Source organism: Mycteria americana, chromosome Z (genome assembly GCF_035582795.1).
Source record: "Mycteria americana isolate JAX WOST 10 ecotype Jacksonville Zoo and Gardens chromosome Z, USCA_MyAme_1.0, whole genome shotgun sequence".
NCBI lineage: Eukaryota > Metazoa > Chordata > Aves > Ciconiiformes > Ciconiidae > Mycteria > Mycteria americana.
In genome coordinates, this window is record NC_134396.1 from 6,820,063 (window position 1) to 6,836,066 (window position 16,004).

Consider the following 16,004-nt stretch of genomic DNA (forward strand, 5'->3'; position numbering starts at 1 on the left):
TACCAGGTCTTAGCAAACTTACCAAAGAAACTGAAAAACTGGAGGTGATCATACATGTTTTTGTAGATACTTTCAAAGGGATTTGTGTTGTCTATTCTTTTAATTCTTTTGAAAAGTATCCCATAAACTGAAAAAACATTAGCATGGGCTTTATAACCTAATGTTTGTTGCCACGTGACTGGATTCTTATGGTGAACTGGATTCTCTTAAGTATTTCTTTACTACCCTGAACAATTAAACAGTACCTTCATTACAAAATACGGAGGTATAAAAGAAGGAATTTAGTAAGATGTTTGTAGTGAAGATTGGGTTGCCCTGACTCTACATAATGTAAGTAATAGAGTAAAATAAATACTAACATGCTTTTGACTGGAGGTCCACAGTATATAATATCCCTGGATTTCTTCAGAAAGGATGGGGAGTCCTTTTCCATGTATATCAGAATTGTAGATACATATGCAGTCATGCTTAACTCCTTTGTACTGCATGAGTAGAACTCTTTTTAGGTTTGGTTATTTACAATCCTCAGCAGCTAAGGAAACTGGGCATGCGGCAGCCTTGCTCCAGGGAACATTGTGACAGAAACAAAAACTTTAAAGATAGCTTATAGAGAACTTTACAATAATTCTATTTGTTCTCTTTTCTGCTGTTCCCTACTTGAATAAAGAAAGCTTTACATATTCCCTAATAAAAGAAAACAGGGTAAGCTTATACTGTCATCTGAAATATCTGTAACAGGAGAGAGTGCAATTCAAGCATTAGTTGAATTTAGCACTGGAGAACATAGAAAACTTGGAACTTTTGAGGAGGAAATAAAGTTATTTTTCCAAATACTTAAACTAGTTGCATTTTTATTTTTTCATTGATGTCTAATTAATACTGTGGTAATTGATTTATTTTTAAAGATTGAGTAGTGTTCTACCCCGGGAACAAAATCAATAAGGAAAGCAAGAATAGATATTCCTAGGAGGTAGGAGAGTAGTAGCCTATGATTTTTGTTTGTTGTTTGGGGATTTAATGCAACTTTTGTTCCCTTACTTGTAGCTAGCTTTTGCAATGTCTTTCTTTGGCCAGATTTACTGTAGGCTTTATGCTATGTGTGTAGTCCCGCTGATTTCGGTGAAATTAGAAACAGTGCATAAAATTGAGAATATGTGTTAGAGAACCAAAATCTGAGGCCTTCTAGCGATTTCATCTGTGGAAATTGTCTTAAAATTGTGTATGAATTTTCCTGAAGTCTGGGGCTGGATGTAAGCTAAGTGTCTTCAGGCACTGTATAGGCATACAAAAAGACATGAAGTGTTAGTGTAGGGACACCACCACTCAGGTGCATGGCTATGCAGCATCCAGACCTAGCTGTCATCCAGTCAGCTGTTGGTACACACAGAGGAACTGATCTGTCCATGTTGGCATACTTCTGCCTATCTTCAATGAAGTGCCCAGCCCGCAAAGAATCATCATGTCACAGCAACATGGTCAACCACACTGTGAAATGTTTTCTAGCATTTTTCAAAGCACTATTGAGAATTTAGGTAACTTTGGCAGGTGGTAGTTATCTAAGGATGGCAACTTAATGCAAATAAGTAAGAGTGACCGCAGCATGGAGGAAGCATGGACAACTTTCACTATCAGTTTTACTTTAAAGATATTTCCCTACCTCGGTTCGAAACCCCCAATATTTTAAGTTAAATCTTTTTTAAAAATGCACTTAAATGAGATGACTTGCTGAACATACTTGAGAATGATAGAAAAATAATTTTCTGATAATTAGTTTCAATGCTTGTAGGCAATTTTTATGGATGTAGATATATGTGAAATCAGTAATATGAGACTGTTTAAAAATTTTGTTGCTGGAAACTATTTTCTCATATTAAGGCTCTTCTAATTCCAGTTAAAGATGTTTAAAGAGGGAAAGAAAAAAACAAAAAGGCTAATCTTGGATTGGAAGATAGGATATTAGTGTAAAAATGGAAATAAATTTTAGAAAGTTATGTTAGTGATATAGTGAATGCAATTAAAAAGTGAATTATCATCCAGCAGATTATTTTTTGGAGGATTGCGTGTGTGTGTGTATAGCAATTGGCAGGTGATTTCCTCTTTAAATAATACAGTATGCCTTGGGAAGAAGAGAGAGGCACTTCTGACAAAGATGTTTGTTCTGTTGTTGGAAAAAGGTTAACAGTTTAGTCCGATAATCTTCAAATCTGTGCAATAGGTTCTTTGATAAAGATAAGACATCAAATAAAGAAAACCCCAAGAAATACTTTTGAATTAATTTGGTTTCTTTGTGTCAGTTGTAAAAATTTTGACTGCAAATCTCTTTCATTCTGATTGCATATGGGTCTGATCGTAGTTTCAAAATGTGATTAGAATGGTGTGATGTTGTCTACCTATTTACCTCTGTGGAAAAGAAACCTGATGTGGTCCAGCTAGCTGTTTGTCTATATTAAATAAAAATCTTTCAACTTTGTAACAAAATCAAGCAAAAATTTGGATTGCATTATAAAACTATTAGTAGGAGGTAAGAAAAAAATCTGAGGCAGAGGTTGGATTGTCAATAATTTGGTCTGTATTTAGGGATAAGACCCCAGAGGTTCTGCCACAGATAGTCCCTGCTTACTGGAAGATGGAAGATTACTGTCTTGTGTACACTAAATAATATGAATGAGAATAAACAGAACTGTTAATGAGGCACAAAGAATCCTTAATTTACCTACACTGTTAGAAAACCTGTTAAATTCAGAGGATGAACTGAAATAAGACTGAATTTTGTGGAAGTAGAGCAGGGATATATTTTTACAAAGGAAATTCACCAATTTGGATTTGTTTGTATTTATATGCCTGACAAAATATTTTATTGAAGGAGATGTGTATGCAATTTATTATGTTACTTCCTAATTGTAGTGTGAACAATAAATGCAACTTTAAAAAGGCATGTCAAATACATCCAGGTATATCTGACTGTGGTATTATTAGTGGATATACTATAAGCAGTTCCTGAGAAAGGACTGTAGTGTTGGGCCCTTATTTTTATCTTCAGGTTCACATTTGCTCTTCTTACTCTCCATTAATAGGTAGCATAGATCAGTCAGTGTTAAAGGAGTTGCCTCCTGAGCTCCTGGCAGAAATTGAATCCACCATGCCACTTTGTGAACGTGTGAAAATGAACAAGCGCAAACGTAGCACAGTTAATGAGAAACCAAAATATGCTGAAATCAGTTCTGATGAAGACAATGACAGTGAAGAAGCTTTTGAATGTAAGTAGTACATAATTCTGTTCTTACTGCTAAAGAAAGCTAATATTTTGCTTTTACAAAACGATACACTTCTTTTTTTTAAGTTGGCTACCCTAAAACATATGAAAACAAGTTTGCTGTCTTGACAACTACTTGGCCAAGAACGCTTTTTTCTTTTAAAAGAAAAATTACTTGATTTAACTTTGTCACTCAAGATGAAAAGCAGCTAGCTGTTAAATTTCTTTTACTAGTTACCTTATGGGAAGCTGTTGCCTAGATTTTTTTTTTTTTTTCAGTTGTACTGTGAAACATTTCTAGCCAATCAGATCAAGGAAAATATCACCTAAAGCAGCACAGAAACCTTGCATACAAAGGTGTGCAAAGAAAAATTTCAGTAAATAATTTTTAAATTATTCTTAGTCTTATTGATAAGAAAAGTGAAGGATCCCCACTTGAATTTTTCTGACATGATAAATTGAGAATCTTACTGCCCAGAAATTTCTTAAAATATTTCATCTTCTATTATTTCTCTGGTATATTGCTTGAAAAACTGGAGTTGCTTTTGACAGTTCTCCAAATACCATTTAATGATGATTCTTGAATTAACTGTTTTCAAAGGAAGAGAGGAAGCTTGTAGTTAGAATTTTGCTGTGCACTCAGATAAAGTTCGTAAGTGTCAAAAAAACTGTTATATGCCTCTAAGTTAGGAAGGGATTTCCTACTTGCTAGTAAGAGTATGGTTAGTTTGTGTATACGGTAGTTAGTTAGCCCTCACTGAAAAGAAATGCTATTAAAACAGAGTGAATCAGTTCAGTCTGAGTTAACATCTTAGCTGTGTTACCCATGCAGGGCTACAGGAGAAGGACTGGTTGCTGTTAACCTGAGAAGGCATCTTGCTTATAATGATTTTTTTTCCAAGTTTAGACTCTTTCCACCTTTGCTTATATAAACATCTTACTGAACTTTTGTAAAACACAATGTTTTGCTTTTTAGTCTTTCTTAGGGTCCAAAAGAGAAAGATTTGTTTGTTCTGCTTTTTAATATGTTTCAAATTCTCATCAACACATATACAATGCTTATGCACACTTACACGTAAAAATTATAATAGCGATACCTCTGATCTTTATCAAAGAAGCAGAAAAGAATGTCCTTTTTTCTGTTTGTTTTTCCTTTTAATTATAACTGAATAATGCTGCTTTGAGCGTGCGTATGAGATCTTGAGGTAATTTGTAATCAGCTTTGATTATGGCAAAGGATTAATGATGGTTTGCTTCATTCAGGATTCTATATTCTCTGTTTACCGTATCATATCACCTACTTACGATGTTAATAATCTGGAACAGTGAATGAAAAAAATAAGTAAAGCAAAATTATTTAAGTTGGTTGGGAATGGAGAGAATTGTCAAGAATTTCAGATACCTTAATCTACCTGTGAGCCACAGTAGCCATTGAAATTCTTAAATACAAAGTAAAGAAAACTAAGGAAAACTTTCACAGTAATTATACACTTGAAGGGATTCTAGGTGCATTATATCCACTCCAGATCTGGCCATCATTCTAAACAATTCAGTGAGGACATCTGGTTTAAAAATAAATGATGATATTTCTCAAAGGATACTGTAGAACTGAATTGAATTGAAATGCGACAAAATGATCAACAGAATGAAAGATTTGTGACAAGTACACTGAATAGATTTGTATTGTTACAAATATGTATTTCAGAATTCTTTTGGTTGTCTAAAATTGAACTTTAAAAAATATGAAATGGTGATTGTTATAGAAGAGAAATTTGAGTATCTCATGAAGAAGGGACATTCCATTAAATTAAATGATGAGAAATTAAAAACTGATGAAATCATTCTCATACAATAAGTGCTAAATGTGTTGTTGCATAAATGTTTGGCAGAATTCAGAAGGAAATTGGGTATTTATATTCCAAATAGTCTTTATTTATGTATAAAATCAATAATAACTCTTGAAATGTTATTAATAGTTAAATTTTTAGTCAATTTTATCTACTTCAAAATAAATTTTGTGGAGCAGTGATTGTGAGTAGCTGTTCCCATGTTCATCTTATTTGCCTTGCAGAGCCAGGATGACTGTAACACATTCTGTTTTGTCATGCAGCATTGATAAACTGGTCAGTTTAAAATTCTGCTGGAAAGCAATATTGGAAGTTACTTTTCTCATGGAGATGTAGCTGGGGTCAGAATTTGTCTGACAGAGCTTAAATTGATACTGATGATTTGTAAACTGTGGAGACAGGTGTCATCTGCCTCCACAAAATACTGTCTCATGGGGGAAAAATAATCAGTTAAGATGTGTAAAGTCTTTTCCCGTGAAACACTTAGTTTCTTCTCCAATGTGCTCGCTCCCAGTATCCAAGCTGGCCCTCCATTTCTTCAGTCACAGTTAACTCTCAACCATTTTAGGCAGTGTTAGTGCCTCTGGCATCATGAACATGATGGTACTGCCTCCAGAAGCAAGTCTGATCCAGAAGCAGTACAGCTGAAAGCCTGAACTGAGTTATTACCCTAAAAACTTGGACCACTTCTGTGCAGAAGTTTTTTACTACACTTTCCAGAAGAAGGAGCCCTCTAGGGTGCAGTGCAGAGCATTAATATCGCCTCAGGTTTAATGGTTTTTTTAATTAATTCTGAGCCTGGGCTGACTATTGACTATATCCTGGTACATATATCAGGTGTGACTGTACCCTGGTATGTTTCCTATGCTTCTCAATAAACTGGGTTTGTGGGAAGAACTTGTCAGTTCCATTCCAGTTCTGTATAAATACTTGGAGCCATTTTGCTCAGAACCAACCCTATATACAGTCATACCTCTCTAAACTTCAGGAGACTTTGGTAGAGACACACAGATATCAGGGCTGTTATATGCAGGTTCACAAGCATAAACTCTGCTAGTCTAGAATGTGATGTTTTGGAGCTGTTTTGATCTTCACAGTGCAGTTTGTGTTAGACATCTCTTTGTTAGCCCAGTTATCCTGTTACATTAGATAATGGAGAGTTGTCTGATTTCAAAGATAAAGCTACCTTCTCCTCAGTATCCTTTTTCTATTACATCTTAGCACCCTCTCCCCTTCAAGACACACAAGACTTTCTTTGAAAATAACAGATAACTCTCCATTCCACTCCCCCACTTTAATTCACCAAATCTTTGTTTCTATATAGAACATTTATCACAGTTTCTTCAGCATTCACTTCTGCTGGGCTTTTTGGTCCTGACTGAAAACTGGTTATAATAACCTTCTGTGGTACTGACTTGCTGTCTGGCCCAGAACTGAGACTCCGGCTTTCTCCTTTACACTGAATTTCCTGCAATATATATCAAGACAAAATTTTAGTTGTCTTGGCAAAACAGAATATCTTTTAGCAACTAGATTGCCAAGTCTCATTGGAACTTGCTGTGTTAGATAGGCAAAGCATTCACTGAATTGGAATAAGGCCACCCAGTGATAGTGACAATTTAGATAACTGAAGAAATTATCTCAGTGCTCTCTTGTGAAAGGATGAAACTTATTTTGATTTGTTCCACTTGTCCTTACTTTGCTTAAAAGGACAAATGCCCTGTAAATTTGTATTTTTAAATGTTTGCTGGTGTCTTTGCCAGTTTCAGTCATAGTTTTCATGTAATTCAAAAGAAATCATTAGAATAATGCCATAACATAATTTTATATAATAGTTTTAAAGTGATCACTTGTTTTACAGAACAGCTATACAACAGTGTTTAACTTACAAATCATACAATCATTTAGGTTGGAAAAGACCTTTCATCAAGTCCAACCATAAACTTAATACTGCCAAGTCCACCACTAAACCATGTCCCTAAGTGCCACATCTACACATCTTTTAAATGTTTAAGTGTTTAATTTTGAGCTATTAAAAGTAGAATTTTTGTACTTACAATGGAAATGCATTTAATTTCTAGCTTCTCGTAAAAGACATAAAAAGGATAGAGATGAAGCTTGGGAGTATGAAGAACATGACAGAAGAAGTTCTGGTGACCACAGGAGAAGTGGTCATTATCATGAAGGAAGGAGGACTTCTGGTAGTGGCCGTTACCGTAATCGCAGTCCCGATGACTCTGATATGGATGATTATTCTCCTCCCCCTAGCCTCAGTGAGGGTAACCGATCATTTTAAAAATTGAATTTTATTCCATAATGCTAGTGCGTTTTTAATGGATATGTTAAACATTTTAAAGTAAACATCTTTACATGCAGTATTGAATATAAGTGTAAGAAATGTAAACAATCCTGTATTTCATTTCCGAGAAAGTATTTGTTCCACTTTTTATTCTCTTAATTAGTGGCTAGAAAAATGAAGAAAAAAGAAAAACAAAAGAAGAGGAAAGCTTATGAACCTAAACTAACACCTGAAGGTAATTTTAGAAGATTTTTTTTCTGCAGTTTGTATTTTCTGTTTTGTATATAAAATAACTATTTATAAATTTCTTTTTTCACCAGAAATGATGGATTCTTCAACTTTCAAAAGGTTTACTGCTTCAATAGAGAATATTTTGGAAAATTTGGAAGACATGGATTTTACAGCTTTTGGTAATACATCAGAAATTTTCCAAATGCTTTCCCCAATTAGAAACACAAGAAACACCAAAAACTTTGTATCTCACTATTTTCAAACTTCCTTCATGGTTGTTTAATTGCCTGTGATATATGCTAGGGCATACTGCATTTATATGGCTTCCACCTTGAGTGGTGGCCTTTACCTTTCCAATTACACTTGCTGCTGCAGGAAGAAGATCATCCTTCCTCCTCCCTGCAGAATCCAAAATGGGCATAAATCATAATGAGACAAATAGTAATCCCTTGGAGTGGAAAGGATACCTCTTTGGGATGTCATTAGGCTGTTATCTTCTGTCAAACGTATCTTCGTAAATGCTAACATAAGATGGTTTTCTTGCTAGTAATGTCTGAGGCACATAATTTTGCATCTGTTGTGGCCTTTGACCCAACAGAGCTTGATTATTCAGTTCAAGCAGCAGAATCCTTATGCATTTATGGCTGAGGCACTGAATCAATTTATGGTCCTTATCCATTTCCGTGGAAAACCAGCCAGTTTAGCGTAGGTGTCTGAGGAAGTAGTTCATGTTGACCAGGGTGACTTTCTATTGAAATGAATAATAGAGTATTTCTTAATTTTTTTCCTACAATCTTTGTCACAGGATTAGAACAAGGGGAGGAGTACAGTGAACAAATCACTACAGTTTTTAAAGCAATAGTGTACACAACCTTGGACTTAAAAGTGAAGTGATTGGTTCTTTCTGTATCTGGTAACATCGTGGTTTCTTACAGGGTAAATACAATTAAGACACAGTGTATCCCAAGCTACTTAATTTCATATGTGTTTTTCATCTATTGCTGTCCCCCAGATTTGGACTTTAGAATTAGGACTACAATCATTTAAGATTTGTTTTACTGAAATTAGGGTGATGGCACAAAAGCTGCAATAAATGGGGTTTGCTATATTAAAAAAATTTAGTTTATGACTTTCAGAAATGGATGCCTCATGTTAGGCTGTTAAATGGTGTTTCAGAAACAGTCATATTTAATAAGTAGTTGTTGTTTTAACACAACCAAAAGTTGTCATCATCAGTCATCACACGGAACCATTAGATGCTGTTTGGAACTAGCAGATGCTAGCTGTTTGGAAAATCAGTTCTTTTTCTTCAGTTGTCTTTTTCATATTGGCTGTAAAATACTGATTTCCTTGAAGTCTAATTAGAAATATGATTGTTAATTTTTTAATTTTTTTTTTAAAGGCGATGATGATGAGATTCCACAGGAATTGCTACTGGGAAAACATCAGCTTAGTGAGTTGGGTAGTGAATCTGCAAAGATCAAGGCAATGGGCATTATGGACAAGGTACATCTTCATAGTCTTTAACTCTTTTTGAACATATAATTTTGATAAACATACACAAACTTACATCCCCTCTAATAACATTCCACCCTCTTCAGATGTGCATGTGACAGATGCTGTGAACAGTGGTGCTTCTGCTGATTTAGCTGAAGTGCTTAAAAAGTTCCCACATCTTAACTGTTACTATCTCTGAAGCTGAGACACTTTTGTTGAATGGTCCTTCTCTGTGTCAATGCTGACTATATGTCAGTATGTAATACCCATGCCTGAGTAGTAAAATCTAAAATAATTAATCTACTTTCACAAAAACACATCAACCTGTAGGCTTTGCCCCTTACAGCTGGTGTTGAGCAACCACAGTAAATCAGAACCTGCTGGCAAAGTAAAAAAAAATCCACCCTTTCTGATATCAGTGCAGTGTAAATGTATGATGTCTGGCCAGCATCACACTGAATTGCCTGCTTCCTCCGTCTCTCCAAAAAGGCCTTTCAAACTTAGAAGATTTAACACCCCAGGTGATAATAAGATTCATTTTCTGCAAACTGCATATTGTGATTTCTTTGCCATACTCTTCCCAACTTCAGTACAAGGGAACTTTTTGTTGGTACAAACTGTGGTATCACACCTCTAGAAACAATGTTCTTGCTTTCCTTATCTTCCTGAAGCTCTTGGCTTTGGGCAGTCTGATGTTAAACTCTTACTCTGCCTGCTCATGACCACTTAGTATGTTTATGAAGTGACTGTGAAGCCACTTACTATGAAAGTCACTCTGAAGGGTTTTCTTTAATCCAAAATTTAGATATTCTTCCTGGGCTTTTCTTCAATCTCCCTACCTTCCTTTGTAGCATGTTGTCAGCCTGAGTGTTTCTCTTTCCTGATAGTTCTCACCCTTAACCTCTGTTCCCTATTTTTCACATATACGTCGATACATACATACATACATGTATACATAAAATGAGAATTTTGTTGCTTCTCAAGGTGATTGCCAATAGTATCTGGACAAGTGAAACTGGCTGTATTCGAGTTTAGCATATTCTACAAATTATTTAATCATAATTCTGTGGAAGATCAGTAAGTGAGTTTGAGTTACTTTTTTCAACATGCGAGTTCTTCAAAGTTAACACTAATATTAAGAATACATTTCCTTTTTATTAGCACTCAAGTATCAGGGAATTTTATTTCTGCTTGTTCATGGAATTTGGATTTTCTCCTAATAAAGCTCTATATGGTCAGTTAGACTTTGTGATTGATACTCAGATTTGGTAAATTTCTGTTTCTAGAAGCAAAAGTGTATAACTATACAACATTAATGACAGATATGCATTTTTAAATATATTTCTATGTATTTTGCTGGTTGAAAATGCAGTTTGATTGCAATCTTAGAATATATTTCACCTAGTTTAGTTATATTATCAGCGTTCTCAATCGTGCTGTGTCAGAAACCACAGAAGTCAAGATCAGATCATTATCTCAAATTGCTTACAATTGTAAGTGTTTCAGATTATGTAACAAGTTCTGTCCTTCATCCATGGACATTCTTTTCAGCAATTTGGAAGCCTTTATGTTCATGCAGTTGTTTGATGTGATTCTTTTCTTGTTTTAGCTCTCAACAGATAAAACAGTAAAAGTCCTGAATATTTTGGAGAAGAATATTCAAGATGGATCAAAGCTGTCTACATTACTTAACCATGTGAGTTTCCAGTTACATAATTTCACAACATTATGTAGAATAGAGTCTTCTTCACTTGAGTCCTTTAGTGATAGTTTCAAATACTGTGTATGTGTGTGAAAGGAATTTCTCATATAATATGTATGTGATTGCCAAATTTTAAGATTTGAAGTAAAAATTCAATCGATTATATTTTTTCAGTACTAAACATGTTTTACTGTAGTACTGATAACTAACAGATGTATTGGGAGCAACTGAGTTTTATTCTGTTTCAATTTTAAATATTATAGTTTCATCCAGAAGTATTCATGGTAAGTGGTGTAATTTGCACCATTGGACATTTCTTTGCTACTTTACTACATGTCTATAAAACATCCCTTACACAATGAAGGAAGTACTACGACTTTCACATAGAGCATATTCTTCTCCTGAGCATTAAGAAAGGAGGAAGTGCTTTGTTTAGGTCTGTTCTTACACTGCAAAGTTAAAGTTGTCAATGTAAACAAAATTAACAGGAAGTTTAAGATTTTAGGGATTTTTTCCTGATATACCTAAAACTACATGGGGATTTGGAGTTTTTATGAGGTTGATCTGCAAAATTAGAAAGTAATTATTTATATTGGAAAGGAAGAATTTGAACTTGCAAATGAAAACCAAAGACACATTATTTGTACCTAAATGCTTTCATCTAGATAGTTTGTAAGGTTTTCAAAGTTTCAGTATACGGTTCTGAATGTCTTCAGCAATATGAAAAATAAGTGAGAAGAAGGTGCTGGTTTACCTTCTCTGCTTCACTGTGATTAAGTCTTTATGCTAATGTTTTTAAAGTGATATTTTTCTTTTAGCTTTTTGTAGTAAAACTCACGATTAGTAACCAGTTAATGAAATTGTCAAATGATTGCAATTCAGAGACAAAGCTTCGATTAAAAAAAGAAGCAATCTTTAGCCAAACAAGTTTTAGATTTTTCTTGAAACCTATTAAACATGATTCAAATCATTATGGCAAAGAAAGCCTCTGCTAAGGAGTAAGCTTACTTCTTTTACAGTGCAGTGACGATATCATACCTCCATGTCAGGTTGTTTTTCAGAGGCAGAGTACACTTGCATGTTCTTTTTATTTCTGAGATTAATGAGCAAAAAAAAAAATAGAAAATATTTAAAACTACTTGTTTGGGGTTTTTTTAAGCCTCATTTGTGTAAGGAACAAATGACTTAAAGCCATTCTATGCAAGAAATTTACAGAGATGTCCTGATTTGCAGATTTCTGTTGATTTTACAAATATATATCTCATATATATATAATACACTGTGATATTGTTTTAGATTCTTTTACCCCAAAGGTGAAAAGTTGATATGGTTTCACTAACCCCTTATTTTTACAAGGAAGGCCAACAGTGTTAAACTATAGTGTCATACAGGCAGGAAAGATTCTTTTTCTCTGTAGGCTGTATCAGTACCAGAGAAGCTATGAAAAATTCTACTAGGTTTTGCTATAAATAATGTTATTAAAATATTTAAGTAGTGCTGGGTGGTCATAATTAACCTCATGTATGTTTGGTTTTGTAATTTATACAAACACAGAAATACAGAGATTCTGTACCCTGTGCTAAATCTGAATGGACATATTTGATAAGACATGTTTTAAACCTATTAATAATAGATGGGTTGGTCTATGAAGCAGAGAAAGTCGTGTACTTATGAGTTTCATGTGACTTGTAACAGTCTTTTTGTGTTAAGAATTCCCCCTAGTGGCAAAAATTGGACTGATCAAAGGAGCAACTGGTGTGCATAGTCCACTGAAGAAAACACTAGATGAATGAGTTTAGATTTTGCTTAAGGTACATCAGTCTTAAGTAGAGTATGTGGCAATCTTCCTTCATAGTGCTTCCCGATGATACACAGAAAGCTTCTTTGTGTTCTAGCAGAAGAATACAGTGAGCTTTGAAGACTTTTAATTTAGGGAGACATATTACAAACATGTTGCTAGTGAAACAAACATTAGTTGATTTCTAAAACTATTTTTGTATCAAAAAGTAAATACAACATTTTATATGCACGTGTATGTAAGTATATTAAGGTTTATTATTATCTTTTACTTGGTAAGGATAAAAATTTGACTTCATGTTCACACTATCCTGTTTTTCTTGCCTGTTACAGAACAATGACACTGAAGATGAGGAGAGATTATGGAGAGATCTTATTATGGAAAGAGTGACAAAATCTGCTGATGCTTGTCTTACTGCTATCAATATTATGACATCACCAAATATGCCTAAAGCTGTATATATTGAGGACGTAATAGAAAGAGTTATTCAATACACAAAGTTTCATTTGCAGAACACTCTCTATCCTCAGTATGATCCTGTGTATAGAGTGGATCCTCATGGTGGTTAGTATGCTAAGAAATTTTAAACATTCCACATTTAAACTTTCCATATTAAAAAATATCAAAACATAATCTACTGTCTGATGATGCAAGTGATATGACTTTCTGGAATAAGATTTTTATATGCAACTCTTATACTGATAGTTCTTCCATAACACGTACAGCATCCTGAATTAATGCTTTGTGTTAGTTTGAGGATGATGAAATGTAGAGTAAAAAAACAATGAATGAAATGCATCCTCTGAATAACTTAGTCGTACAACATCTTGGTTTACTGCAATAATGTCAATGTAACCAAAGTATTTAGACTAAACTATTTAGAAGTTTGTCTGAAGTTCAGTTTCTGTGTATAGTTATACGTAGGAATAAGTAATAATCTGTTTATACAATGATTACAAATATAGTCATAATCTCTGTGTATACAATGATTTATTTCAGTGAAATCTATTTAGCATTTAGAATTTTGTTGTCACATGCATACCCTTAGATGCGGGTGTTCAACTTCAAGAATCTTTTTTAAAATCTTGGATCCAGAATTTAGAGCAATTATGGAAAATTGATATTGTTAAATTCTTGCTTTCCAGCTGATGCTACTAAATAGTTTTTCTTCTCTAAGCAATTGCTTTTACAAAGCTGTAGTCATGCAGTTGTTTTGGGGACACTTTTTGATAAAGATCTTATTTTTGTAATATTTGATGTGAAACATTGAAAAAATTAATGAAGATATTTTTTATTTTCTAGGTGGTGTTTTAAGTTCAAAAGCAAAACGTGCCAAGTGTTCCACCCACAAGCAAAGAGTTATAGTGATGTTGTATAACAAAGTTTGTGACATTGTCAGCAGTTTGTCAGAGTTGCTGGAGATACAGCTTCTTACTGATACAACTATTCTTCAGGTAAGTTTTATCAGAAGAATCTCTGTCTGAGAATGTTTGTTTTTCTTTTCCCAGAGAGAATGTAAAGAATGATTGTCTCAGTGACATGAAGTATGAAATCAGTACAGACTTTTGAATTATTAACATCAGAGTGACTAGTTTGTTGTGTAGTAGGTAATCTGCAGGAGAAAAGCATTTAATGTTCAAATCTTTAATGCCTTTCTTAAGAAAAATTTAACCTGATTGTATTCAAATACAGCGTCATAGAATCATTTAGGTTGGAAAAGACCCTTGAGATCATAAAGTCCAACCATAAATGTAACACTACCAAGTCCACCACTAAACCATGTCCCTAAGTGCCACATCTACATGTCTTTTAAATACCTCTGGGGATGGTGACTCCACCACTTCCCTGGGCAGCCTGTTCCCATGCTTGAGAACCGTTTCAGTGAATTTTTCCTACTGTCCAATCTAAACCTCCCCTGGGGCAACTTGAGGCTGTTTCCTCTCGTCCTCACTTGTTACTTGGAAGAAGAGACTGACCCCCACCTTGCTACAACCTCCTTTCAAGGAGTCGTAGAGAGTGATAAGGTCTCCCCTGAGCCTTCTTTTCTCCAGGCTCAACAACCCCAGCTCCCTCAGCCGATCCTCGTAGGACTTGTGCTCTAATATCCTTTAATAGCTTTATTTGCAAATAATATGAGGTAATACATCTTGTTGAATACCTTACTTGCTGAATGAATAACGTACTTGCAAAACTGCATAAATATCAGTTTGTTAGTCAAATATACTCACAATAATTTCTTTCTATTGATAGGTATCGTCTATGGGAATAACACCTTTCTTTGTAGAAAATGTCAGTGAACTACAGTTGTGTGCCATCAAATTAGTGACTGCAGTAAGTACTTTTTAATTTGCAGTTTCACGTTCCTGTACGTCTGAGAGTTATTAGGGCATTTACATAGGCTGTATTTTCTCTCTGGTAGAGAATTGGAGTTTAGAACTAATTTTATTCTTGCATGTTTTCACAGTTTGGTATCGTAATCTAGGAACAGTATTAAATATACCTGAGCTGCCCCTATTTGCAAAGTAGTCTATAGGAAGAAATATCCTACTTAACCAAAATTAAGAAGTTCCTTGCTTATGTCGTTTAAAGTGTAAACACAAAACCCTTGCTCTTACCTGTCCTTTCTTGTCTTAAGAAATCTTAGCGAGGTGATTTTCCTTATTTCCTGTGTTAAGATTTGAATTTATGCAATGGAATAAGGTACAGAACTAGTAGGATACTTCTGTGTAATAGAATAAATTCTTTTCCTCAGAAGAGGTGGCTATGTGAAAAATTCACGGCACAGATAAAATAGTATTTCAGGCGCAACACAGATGTGCTTGTTCAAGTGGGAGTTTTCCATCTTTGTAAGGATGATATAATCCAGTATTCTGCCGAAGCAAAAGGAGAGGCAAACTCTACAATCCTGACCCCGTAAATTGAAAGAATATGTCATGTCTGGCAACCATGAAAGCTTAGGATATGAAGTAAAACTGGTTTCTCCAATGTGCTCTACAACCATACATCTGTTCACGTAATTTACGTTACCATAGAGTTTTGCTCAGTACTGGAGTCTGAAAGCTTAGTATTACGCTGTTTTGACTTTCCTATACAGTGTATTCTACCATTGATAGAAATTTTTAAAACATAACGTATTGCTAAGAGTTACTACACGTTTATGTTATTTGAAGATTTTTAAAAAATCTATATTTGAAAAAGTTTTTATGTATTTTATAAATAAATGCTTGCTTTGAAAAAAACGAAGTAATGCATTAAAAACAAGGCATGCATTAATTATAATTTATTTAAGTGTCATGTAAAGTGTATGTTTATATAATTTTTAACAATATATTTAACAAACGATATTTTATGTAACAATAAATAATTTTCTAACAATC

At 34.2% G+C, this 16,004-nt stretch overlaps 1 protein-coding gene across 7 annotated transcripts in view; it reads left to right on the forward strand.

Moving 5' to 3' along the window:
• Positions 1-16,004, forward strand: part of NIPBL (NIPBL cohesin loading factor) — a 160,092-nt gene that overhangs the window by 110,575 nt on the left and 33,513 nt on the right. For 6 of the 7 annotated variants that reach the window (XM_075488533.1, XM_075488532.1, XM_075488535.1 and 3 more), the window contains 9 exons: positions 3,075-3,257; positions 7,182-7,379; positions 7,563-7,634; positions 7,720-7,809; positions 9,033-9,136; positions 10,737-10,823; positions 12,960-13,191; positions 13,930-14,081; positions 14,878-14,958. In XM_075488533.1, the coding sequence (XP_075344648.1) occupies positions 3,075-3,257; positions 7,182-7,379; positions 7,563-7,634; positions 7,720-7,809; positions 9,033-9,136; positions 10,737-10,823; positions 12,960-13,191; positions 13,930-14,081; positions 14,878-14,958 (1,199 nt within the window). The remainder of the gene's footprint in view (positions 1-3,074; positions 3,258-7,181; positions 7,380-7,562; positions 7,635-7,719; positions 7,810-9,032; positions 9,137-10,736; positions 10,824-12,959; positions 13,192-13,929; positions 14,082-14,877; positions 14,959-16,004) is intronic. The other variant, XM_075488537.1, reaches the window with a different exon arrangement.